The sequence below is a fragment of the Eurytemora carolleeae genome, unplaced genomic scaffold (genome assembly GCF_000591075.1).
Source record: "Eurytemora carolleeae unplaced genomic scaffold, Eaff_2.0 scaffold249, whole genome shotgun sequence".
Lineage (NCBI taxonomy): Eukaryota > Metazoa > Arthropoda > Copepoda > Calanoida > Temoridae > Eurytemora > Eurytemora carolleeae.
The window spans coordinates 64,759-77,372 of NW_019396162.1; the positions used below are offsets into that span (position 1 = coordinate 64,759).

At 32.1% G+C, this 12,614-nt stretch overlaps 1 protein-coding gene across 1 annotated transcript in view; it reads right to left on the bottom strand.

The window, feature by feature from the left end:
- LOC111696858 (Down syndrome cell adhesion molecule-like protein Dscam2) overlaps positions 1–12,614 on the bottom strand; it is a 41,135-nt gene that overhangs the window by 24,993 nt on the left and 3,528 nt on the right. The window contains exons 2-6 of the mRNA XM_023466606.1: positions 7,721–7,794; positions 4,768–4,842; positions 4,188–4,288; positions 3,366–3,437; positions 2,230–2,296 (exon numbers count right to left, since the gene is read on the bottom strand). Coding sequence (XP_023322374.1) covers positions 2,230–2,296; positions 3,366–3,437; positions 4,188–4,288; positions 4,768–4,842; positions 7,721–7,787 — 382 coding nt within the window. The 5' untranslated portion in view covers positions 7,788–7,794. The remainder of the gene's footprint in view (positions 1–2,229; positions 2,297–3,365; positions 3,438–4,187; positions 4,289–4,767; positions 4,843–7,720; positions 7,795–12,614) is intronic.

Here is a 12,614-nt window from a genome sequence, read left to right on the forward strand (position 1 = left end):
CCCCCCCAACCCTATTATAATTTGACTTTTAATAATAGTGACACGATAATTAATATGAACAGTGTCATCCATATAATAGATCTTAACCTATAGGTTAACCCGGGAGAGAGGGGGAGTGCTATAATGTTTCCCTTGTCATTTCCCCATGATAATGATAAAAAGAGAAAAGAGTCCAAGGAAACATTGGGGAAGTCGAAACCATCAAACCATCGTCCATCCTGTAATCTTCTTCTTTTTTATTTATTTATCATTCTTTCTTTTTTGTTTTTTCTTTCTAAAATATATACAATGGAAAGATTTAACTGCCACTGCTCATATCTATAGAATGGAAACTAGAGTAAATTATCTGATCTTTCACTTCCTTTCCCAAACACCTAACACCCCTCTTCTCACAGTCCCCCCCCCCTCAAACTTACCTATTCTATCCAAAATATAAAGCATTCTTTACTAAGAGTTTTATTATGTTGGCAGGTGGGTTAGGAGTGTTTTCTAACACATACGGTTTAATTGGGAACGGGGGAGTTGTCACTTGTTAGGAGTGTTTTGGTAAAACATATAATAAACACAAGTAAAGCGAAATTATTTGGAATTTTAAAGAGAAAAGAGGTTGTAAGGGGGTAGTGGTAGGAGGGGAACCCCGCTGTCGAGTTTTTATCCCAAATTAAATCTGATATCCATTAAACTTATGATAAACATGAAGATTGAAAAAACAGCCACCGGAGATGTAAATATTGTAAACAAAAGAGAGGAATAATAAAGTTTGAAAAAATCCAAAAAGAGAGAGAATTCTGAATAAAAGGAAAAAGATCAATTTAAGATCAAATTAAGTTTAAATCCATACAAAGGAATTGAGTCAAATATTTTAATACCATAGATATCTTTGCAGTTTAATGGTTTATTTCAATTTTAAATTATTTGATCTAACAGAATTCATAGTTTGAAATATCTAAGGTCTTCGACATTGGGTTGTAAAAAGATATAGGGATTAGAAAATCTGAGTTTATGGAAAAGATTCAATTCCTTTGGACTGTACTGTACTGTACTGTACTTTGGACCGTACAATACAAATGTTGTCTCATGAAATCTTAAATATTTAAACTTAATCTAAGGATTAGACAGATTAATTTTAGTTTTTATGGAAATTTTAACTAATATTCAAATTTTTTTTATCATGCAAACATAAAAACGATGGGCCCACACATAGCAAGGCCGGATGGTTTCATTCATGGTAAAATTAGAAAATATCTGCTTAAACTTATTTATTTGGAGAAGAAGGGCGCGGAGCGAAGATACTAAAAATACATATTAGTGCAAACACCTTGAACCCAAAACCAAAACCAAAAATACTTTTTCCAAATAATTCCAGAGAATTTTTTTCTTTTATAAATTAATTTTTCCTAAAATTTCTTGTATTAAAGAAAATGTATTTTAAAAATTAATGATTAATAATTTCCCCTGCTGTTTCACGGGAAATCATTCTTTGCTTTTTTAAACAAACCCAACCACAACACATTCTTCCCCCCCCCCCATCACTAATACTCCCCCCCCCTCATAAACCCTATCATTACCGACAATAGATCACTGTATTTCCGTTAAACGATGTGCAAGGACATTGCTAAAATGAACTTATGAACTTGAAATGTATTGTTGCTACTAAAATAATGTTTAAAAATATCAAAATGTAAATTAATCTAATTTAAATACTTACATTTAAATTATTAACATTTTTCACTGTAATATAATATATTTACGTACATGTATTTATAAAAATTAAAACCGGAGTTCACTGCTTATTTTGCTTATTTTTGAAGTATTACTGTTAACTGTAGTTTTTAAACTTTAATCGTCTGTTATCAATTTTCTCCTCCCACCCCTATCAACCATTCAAACAACTTCAACTACAATTTTCAGCCCCCCCCCCTCCGATCTCCCATCTCATTTTAAATTTTTAATGTATTGCAACCAATCTTCATAAAATAAAAATTCTTGAAAGGAATTGAGTCGTTGCCACAAACTTTGATTTTATAATCCCAATATGTTTGCAACCAAATGTCGTAGACCTTAAATATTTCAAACTCTGAATTCTGGTAAATCAAATAATCTAAGTTTGAAATATCAAAGGTTTAAGCCATCAAGTTGCACAGATATAGGGATTAGAAAAATTAAGGCTGTGGCAAAGACTCGACACCTCCCTCAAAGAAATCCCCTAAGAAAGGAAAATATGTTTACCTGCTCGAACATGAACATCTCGGGATATAATTTTACCAAGTTCGTTTTCTGATTGACATCTGTAGGTCTGAACACAAACAAATAATTAGTTTACGGCAAAATAACGTAAATGAGACAGAAAAACGTAAGTAAGTGAGGGCGAAAGTGAAAAAACGTAAGTGAGAAAGCACGTGAGTAAGTGTAAAAGAACGTAAGTGAGTGAGAAAGAAAATAAGTAAGTGAGAAAGAAAGAAAGTAAGAAAGACAGAATGAACGTAAATTAGTGAGAAAGAAATAACGTAGGTAAGTGAGAAAGAACGTAAGTAAGTGAGAAATAAAATAAGTTAGTGAGAAAGAAAGTAAGTTAGTGAGAAAGAAAGTTAGTAAGTAAGAAAGAAAGTGAATGAGAAAGAACGTAAGTAAGTGAGAAAGAAAGTAAGTAATTGAGAAAGAACGTAAGTAAATGAGAAAGAAAGTAAGTAAGGGATAAAGAACGTAAGTAAGTGAGAAAGAAAGAACTTAAGAGAAAAAGAACGTGAGTATGAGAAAAAGAATGCAAGCAAGTTAGAAAGAACGTATGTGAGATGGTACTGTGTAAGTGAGAAAGAACGTAAGTAAGTGAGAAATAAATAACTTAAGTAAATGATAAAGAACGTAAGAAAGTGAGAATGAAAGAACGTAAGTAAGTGAAAAAAACAGAAGTAAGTGAGAAAGAACGTAAGTAAGTGAGAAAAAACGGAAGTAAGTGAGGAAAAAGACAATATAGAAGGAAATATAACTACTGTAAGTTTAAGAGCTCTGAATCCTAAGAATTAAGAAGATAGTTTAACAGAGTTCCCACCAAGCTTGGCTGAACTCAGGCCAGAATTCAAGGAAAGAGTCACATAGTTTTAACTTTATCCAAGCGGAAAAAAATTTCAAGAAAAACACATAATTTTCTTACGGTTGAAAAATTATATCATTCTAAGTTGTTGTACCCAAGGAATACGAATTATTCATCGTACATTTCTTAACTTTGAAACCCATCCAGGGATAATCCTGAGAATTCACAATTTCCGGGACACCATGTATTGGATGTTTGGGATTCAGCATTATTTCAGGACACCCTGTACTCAATTATATCCTGTATTCTGGTACACCCTGTATTACAAACTAACCTGTGCATGAACCTCCTGTTTGTAATCTGTGGCTCGGAAAGGAGGAAGGATAAGGTTTCCATTCTCCAGAACCTAAATTTATACATTTGATTGATGTACATCGTAAATAATATTTATGTATTTTTTAATGTTTTTTTATCTGTACTCAGAGTTTCAAAAAACTATGTAAAATGTGAGTAAAAAGTAAGGCATCTAAGGGAGAGGGGGTATAAATTTTAGACGCGAAATGAAAAGAAGGATGACGTTTGGTAATTTTTTGGTTTGACGAACGATATGAGATGGTTCAATTTGGGCTATGTATGGAAGGGTTTGGAGAGAAGGATGGAAGATGGTTCAAGGAGGGTTTAGTATTGCAGGGTTGGGAGAGAAGGATGGAAGATGGTTCAAGGAGGGTTTAGTATTGCAGGGTTGGGAGAGAAGGATGGAAGATGGTTCAAGGAGGGTTTAGTATTGCAGGGTTGGGAGAGAAGGATGGAAGATGGTTCAAGGAGGGTTTAGTATTGCAGGGTTGGGAGAGAAGGATGGAAGATGGTTCAAGGAGGGTTTAGTATTGCAGGGTTGGGAGAGAAGGATGGAAGNCTAAAAAAATCCCCGGAAGATCAAGACAACGGTTATCTTGATTATCTAATAATCGATGATTTTTGAATATCCTAAAACCTTTTGTCATCTTCTTTTGCGAGGAAATGGCTAAAACTTGTTTTTAAACAGATGGGTAAAAAATCTGTTCTCCTTTATCTGATTTAGGATTTAAGGTTTTCTGTAGTAAATTGGTTGAAGGCACTTTTTGTAACCCCCCACTTCTCTGTCCTCCTCTAGATTTACCTGTCTTAATCCAGGGATAGTTCCAATAGGTGTTCCATCCGACTTAGTCCAGCTGATACTTGGGAACGGGGAACCCCGGGCCTGGCAGATTATTTCAGTTCCTAAAAATAAAAAACGTTCCATTTTCATAACCATCCTAATTCAATATTGTTGAGATTGTGAAAATAGAATAAAAAATTACACTAGTTACGAAAATTTCTTAAAATTTTAAATAATGTCCTGGTCTGATTCTTCTAATCAGCATGAATTGGAATAGCAACAGTGAGAAAAGATATTCATGGCTAAATTAATCAAGCTTTATTTAATCCCCTTAAGGTAGTACAGATTATCATTATTAATGTATCTTATTAATACTAAATGATATCCTTTTAATCTATAAATGGATTTTAAAATATTTTTATATAAAAAAACTGATCCCCGATTCCCTTCTTTTATTAGCTGTCAAATCTTTCATTGCTAAATTCAAGAAATATTTTTGTAGATATGATAAAATTGAAAATAATTATTTTTATCTAATTGTTTTTATTATTTGAATTTGTTGTTATACTTTTTTTAAATTAGTTATTTGTTTAATTGTTACCAGTGGAGTTGCTGAAGTCGACATTATTCGGTGGTTCCTGGATAAAAACAGGTCCAGACAGATCTTGGCAGTACACTAAATAGTAAACATTGCAGTACAGTGAAACAAAATGGTAATTTTTTAATTTAATATATTTGAGATTTATCATTAGCTTTGGAATATTAGGTTAAACCTTTAAGCAATGAGTTTGACAGTTTTTTGTGAATTTTCCTAGACCATTTTTTTGTGGGACCTGGCAGGGCCTTCAGGGTGGCCAAAACTTTTTTGAACCCATCCGTACAAAAAACCGTACATTTTCAGAAGAAATCCGTACAATCCGTACAATTTTCGAGAAACAATCCGTACAATCCGTACAATTTTTTTTTTTAAATATTATCCAAATTAATATTTTATTAAGGTTGCTGATTGTTCCTTAGTGATGATAAGAACTGTCTCCGCAGATTCACTAATCGCGAATTCCTGTAAAATAGGAGAATATTAAGTCAAGTTTTCATTTCTCGCTGAACCTCAGGGGTTTCTCAAAAGTTGAAGACGTAATTTCAAGTAATCCTCAATCTTATGCGGGAGATGACTGATTTACAACGGTACCCTTGACACTATGGTATTAGTACCTTTGAAACCTTCGAGTGAAAATGTGATATCTTTTTTCTATTAGAAAGTTGATATTCTTATTGCTTGTTTCTCAGAAATAGTAATTTGCGGATTTAGGCAGTCTAGACAGAAGGAGGAAATTGACAAAATTCAACACTGTTTAAGCTATTTGACAACATGTTCCTGACAAAAGGTGTGAATATAGGGAACGCAACTCTCAAAAATAAACATGTTGGTGGGTCACTTATAACTACGTCCATAGTCCCTTTAAGTGTTATCATTTGGNTTAAAAAAAACGGTGTATTTTCCAGGATAAAATCCGTACAATCCGTACAATTTGAAAACAAATCCGTACAATCCGTGCAATCCGTACAATCCGTACAATTTTAGGGTTAAAAAAAAATCAATCCGTACAATCCGTACAATCCGTACATTTTGGCCACCCTGGGCCTTCAAAATGGGGGCATTTGTTTAAGACAAGACAAAAGTTCTATTTATATATATTGTATATATTTGGGTGAAGTAAACAATGAAATGATTATGAATAATTGGGCTGGATTTGACATTATACAATTTGAATTCACAAAGTTTAATCATGCAAAGCGCTAAATTATCTAAATTTTTGATCCTACCATGCAATCTGGTACATCCGTTCGACAGTGAATAAATTGAATTGAAAGTACTCATTTTGATATGTTCAATCTTTCAAAGTTCAAATATTGTTAGAAAAATTGATAAAGAAAGAAAGGAACGAAAAAAAATTGCACAAAAAGAAAGAATTACGACCATTTCATAATTTTTTCAAGTAATGAAACAAATTGACGTGAGGACGGTCTAGTAAATGAACAAAATCAAAATATAACGAAAGGAAGGATGAAAGGATTAAGGAATGAAAGGATAAGTAAAGTGATAAATGAAAGAAAAAACATAAGTATAAAAATGAAAGGATGAATAAATAAAAGAATGCTAAATTAAAGTAAAAACTAATAAAATACTAATATGTAATATGATGAATACAAAAGATTGAGTAAAATGATAAATTAACAAGAATGAGTAAAATGATAATTAAAAAGAATGAGTAAAATGATAAATTAACAAGAATGAGTATTGAGTAAAAAGATAATTAAAAAGAAGGAGTAAAATGATAAATACAAAAGAATGAGTAAAATGATAAATACAAAAGAATGAGTAAAATGATAAATTAACAAGAATGAGTAAAATAATAATAAAAAAGAATGAGTAAAATGATAATTAAAAAGAATGAGTAAAATGATAAATTAACAAGAATGAGTAAAATGATAAATACAGAAGAATGAGTAAAATGATAATTAAAAAGATTGAGTAAAATGATAAAAACAAAAGATTGAGTAAAATGATAAAAACAAATGGTTGAGTAAAATGATAAAAACAAAAGATTGAGTACAATGATTAATAAACAAGAATGAGTAAAATGATAAATACAAAAGATTGAGTAAAATGATGATTAATAAGAATGAGTAAAATGATAATTAAAAAGAATGAGTAAAATGATAAATTAACAAGAATGAGTAAAATAATAATTAAAAAGAATGAGTAAAATGATAAATACAAAAGATTGAGTAAAATGATAATTAAAAAGATTGAGTAAAATGATAATTAAAAAGATTGAGTAAAATGATAATTAAAACGAATGAGTAAAATGATAAATTAACAAGAATGAGTAAAATAATAATTAAAAAGAATGAGTAAAATGATAATTAAAAAGAATGAGTAAAATGATTAATAAACAAGAATCAATAAAATGATGAATAAAATGAATAAAGATTAAGGGAGAAATGAAACAATGGCTAAAATAAGAAGAATGAATACAGAGAGAGAAGTGAAGACATATGTTTATATGTACAGGGGTGTATATATTGTATACAGAATAATCTCCCCGGGCCCAGAAACATAAATAGAGATAAAGAAGAAAATAAGAAGCGTATGGATCAAGTTTAATTTCGCTCAAAATCTTCAAATTCAAGACGTTCTTCTAAAAAAAGTAAAAATTACCCCCCCCCCCTCTTAATCACAACCACTTGTCTTAGTTTACAAACGCCTCTGAACCGGAAACAATAAAAAAGCAATAATTTACAAAAAAATTAGCAATTAAGGAATTATTTCTTTTGCAAAAATTCCAGCTTTGTTAAACTTAAAATATTGCAAAAATTTACATCAAACTTTCGTTTTAATCATTTTTGTGAGGGTTGTTCAACCCTGCTAAAGATTTAAACATCCTGGGGAAATTCCCAGAAACATTTTAATTTTTGCACGTGTCAGTTTGTGTTCGTATGTCAGTTTTTCTAAATAATTCTCTTTTTATTTGACATATTTGTAAATTTACCTGCATTCAGAAGGTAGAAGAAGAAGAAGAAGAAAGGCGAGGTTGTGAGCCTTCCCCCAGGCATCATGATCAACCTGGAAAAGGAAATAAAATATTTTTATTTATGATGAAAACCTCCCCCCATCCCCCTCTTCCCCGTCCGTCAACTTTAACAGTTTAACGTGCTATGACCTACAAGACGAAATTTTTGAAGCTGAACATGGTGACTTTTCAGAATTCTAATTAATCCGATAGATTCCTCTTGTTATCAAGATCTTGAAATCATAAACCGAAACCTTAGCCTTACATCTCCGGAACCTAGACACCAAACTCCCAGAAACTTAGCACTAAATCTTCGGAACCTAGACACAATATCTCCCGGAACCTTAGCAATAAATCTTCGGAGCCTAGACACAATATCTCCCGAACCTTAGCACTAAATATCCAGAACCTAGACACAAAATCGCCCGAACCTTAGCACTAAATCTCCTGAACTTAGAATTAAATCTCCGGAACCTTAGCACTAAATCTCCTGAACTTAGACATCAAATCTCCGGAACCTTAGCGATAAACCTCCGGAACCTAGAAAACGAATCTTCGGACCCTTAGCGCTAAATCTCCGGAACCTAGACACCAAATCTCCGGAACCTAGACACCAACTCTCCGGAACCTAGTCACCAAATCTCCGGAACCTTAGCGCTAAATCTCCGGAACCTAGACACCGAATCTCCGGAATCTTAGCACTAAATCTCCGGAACCTTAGGTTTAACTCTCCGGAACCTAGACACCAAATCTCAGGAACATTAGCACTAAATCTCCGGAACCTAGACACCAAGTCTCCCGAACCTAGACACCAAACCTCCGGAATCTAGACACCAAACCTCCGAAACCTAGCACCAAATTCCCGGAACCTTAGCACTAAATCTCCGGAACCTTAGCGCAAAATCTATGGAACCCAGACACCAAATCTCCGGAACCTAAGCACTAAATCTTCGGAACCTTAGTACTAAATTTCCGGAACCTCATTACTGAAAATTAGTAACAAAATCTAGAACCTTTTTCTCTAGCAGTCGGTACTAAAAGTAGTTCTACCTCGTTCCTACAACAGAAGAACAGTGTAATATGTTTAAAAGTTTATAAAACTAAGAATAGAATTTCCCTGGACTACTTTTAATAGTTTTAACAAAATCTATCTGGAATTGTTGGTAAAAAAAAAACTTGATATCATGTATGCATATTAGTAAAAGCGTAATTTATGTCTGTTGGTCTCTGTTCTAGGCTAGCTAATTAGATGTTTTAAGAAGTAGCATACAAATTTTCTTCAACGGTACAAAAATTTCAGATTCCTTCCCCCCCCCCTCCCTTTCCATAAAGGCTTTACAGAGAAAATTTAAAATTCTTTTAATATCCCCCCCCCAAAAAATCAAAAAAACATGAGCATTTAAAACTTAAAACAAATTCTGTAAAATATTGCCCATTCAGTTTGTGGCGAAATTTATCGGACATAAGTGATATTATACCCCCCCCCCCCCCCCTGTTGGTGTAAAAGTGAGTCCCTGAAGATCGGTCAATGAAGCCTGGAATCATAACAATAGAAATAAAAGAATAGAAAGAGGAACTGTGCTCTGTATATACAGTTACCAGAAACCAGGGAACAGGTGCTAATAGTTAAACAAATTAAAAATCTTATTCAATTCAATTCTGGTATTTTCATCTTTGTTTATATACAGGACTAGCTTGGGAACCCAGCTTTGCCTGGAAACTAATCTTTATTCATAAAATTCAACCCGCTCATCTTAGAATTGTTAAAACAAGCAAAATACATTCTTGTGGTTCCACCAAGTTTGAGGCAAATCGGTCCAGGGGTTCCTGAGTTATCATCATGCATCCACACAGACAAACAGACTACTTTATATATATATAGGATACTCTTTTTTGCTTTTTAATATGTTTTTCCTTGGTCAGATCGTTTCTTTCTCAGTTCTAATCTTTGCTTTCTTCAATGTTTATGTTTGAAATGTGCTTTTAGATCAAAAATCAGCCTTCATATGAAATCATATTTCTTGTTGCATACCCTTAATCTAACCCTATACCCCCCCTCCTCCCCTTTCTATACAAACTCCCGGCCTCAGGATATACATATTAAAAATGTCAAAAGTATTAATTCTTCAGTTTAAAATATAAGAAAAATGTTTAATTTTCTCCCACGGTATTGAGTACGAGCAAATTCTAAAATTAGAATAGCATAAATGTTTAATAACAATTAATTATCTAGATTTTTTTTACTCATCTTTATATGGTTTTATATTATTTTATCTTCTGGTCATTTGAATACCATCGTTTATTTTATATAACCCAACATCTGTTTGAAATATCCTATCTTCTGTTCTTTTATAAATCATTGCATTCTTCTTTTCTTATATAAACCATCTTTTGCCTTCTGACATCTATTCTAATACAAAAATCGGTTCTTCTTATATAAACCATCTTCTGTTCTTCTGCTAGCAATTTTCTCTTGTATAAAAAATCGGTTCTTCTTATATAAACCATCTTCTGTTCTTCTGCTAGCAATTTTCTCTTGTATTAAAAATCGATTGTTCTTATTTAAATCATCTTCTGTTCTTCTGCTAGCAATTTTCTGCTCTTGTATAAACAATCGATTGTTCTTATATAAACCATCTTCTGTTCTTCTGCTAGCAATTTTCTCTTGTATAAACGATCGATTGTTCTTATGAAAATCATCTTCTGTTCTTATTCTAGAAATTTTCTATTCTTCTGCTCGCAATATTCTATTCTTATATAAATCATCTTCTGTTCTTTTATAAACCATCTTCTGTTCTTATATAAACCATCTTTTGTTCTTATATAAACCATCTTCTGTTCTTATATAAACCATCTTTTGTTCTTATATAAACCATCTTCTGTTCTTATATAAACCATCTTTTGTTCTTATATAAACCATCTTCTGTTCTTAAATAAACCATCTTTTGTTCTTATATAAACCATCTTCTGTTCTTAAATAAACCATCTTTTGTTCTTATATAAACCATCTTTTGTTCTTATATAAACCATCTTTTGTTCTTATATAAACCATATTTTGTTCTTATATAAACCATCTTCTGTTCTTATATAAACCATCTTTTGTTCTTATATAAATCATCTTTTGTTCTTAAACCATCTTCTGTTCTTATATAAACCATCTTCTGTTCTTATATAAACCATGTTCTGTTCTTATAAAATCAATCTATTGTTCTTATATAAACTATTTTCTGTTCTTATATAAACCAAATTCTGTTCTTATGTAAACCATGTTTCTGTTCTTATATAATCAATCTATTGTTCTTTTGGAAACCATAATCTGCTTTCATATGCACAATTCTTAAAACTAAGGGATTTTCCTATCAGCAGGGATTACAATTCTTCAATTGTGGACTCTGCTATAGTCCGAGCTAACGCTATACCAAGACAAGTTGCTTTAAAGAAAATGGAGAAAAAGGAGAAACTAGATCGAGTTATAATCTCTATCTCATTTAATCCCCAACTGCCTTGTATCTCTTCCATCATACAGAAACATTGGAGAACTATGGTCCAGGATCCTTGGATGAAGGAGATTTTCAAAATCCACCTATGGTTACCTATAGGAGACCTCCTAATCTCAGGGATAAACTCATCCGAGCCAGAATTCCAGATCCTCCTAGAATGAGGCCAAAGAGGCTAATACCTAGTATGGAACCTTGTGGTTTAAATTGCCCAACTTTTCCCTACATAAAGCCTGGAACAGTTAACCAATCCTTTAATATCAGTAAGAAGATTGAGATTAATGGAACTTTCAACTGTAAGACCAGATATGTAGTTTACTGTATTACATGTGAACAGTGTAAACTACAATATATAGGACAGACAACAAGATCTTTAGATGAAAGAGTGAGAGAACATATTGGTTACATTAGAAATCTCCATACAAACCAGCCTACAGGAGAACATTTTAACCTTCCGGGACATGAACTCTACCATCTAAAAGTTAGCGTTCTAGAGAAGGTTTGGGACCTCGGAAGAAGTTTACTTGAAGTAGGAGAATCTAAATACATCAGAAATTTTATGACTGGACTCAATGGAATGAACAGAAAAAAAATAGTTTTTATTTAATTGTAAACTGTAATTAAGTATCTTTTTAAAAAGAGCATTGTTTATGTCCAATTCTTTAAAAGGTTTAAATATCCCTACTTAAACAAAGCCACCCCCCCCTCCCCCCGATTTACGTAAAAGTTCGTTAATTAGATCGACCCCCACCACAACTTTATACACACGTGACACATACATCTTAACAGTTTGTTTTTAATCTTCCTAACAGAAACAATCTCAAGGAAAAATAATTGTCTTAAACATTTTTTAAAAAGTGAATATTTGCAAATTATCTTTTTTTCCATCTCATGATCTGAGTTCGTTTGCCTTTTGTCCATTTTACAGGCATTTTTTTTAATAATCTTTTTTGTTTGTTTATTTTCTTGTGGTTTTTACCGATTTTTTTTATCGATTTTGATGGTTATTTTATCGTTAAAACTGACGAGGGTCAACCCAGACCGAAATGTATTTTCAATAAAAACTAACATCTACTTTTTTCCTTTTAAGAGGTTTTGTCCATCACCATCACCGAATTTTAAATATAAATCATCTTCAGTTCTCATATAAAAAAATCTTCAGTTATCATACATACAATTTCTGTTCTTAAATGAAAAAAAAATTTAATCCTTATTTACACCATCTTGTTATAAAATTAACAATATTATATTAATATACTAATTATTAACAATCTTCTGTTCTTATAAAACCCATATTTGCTACAGCAACACTGATAGAATACCTAGAATACCACAATACCGTTGGTAAAGTATACTCCAACAAGTGCCCCCCCCCC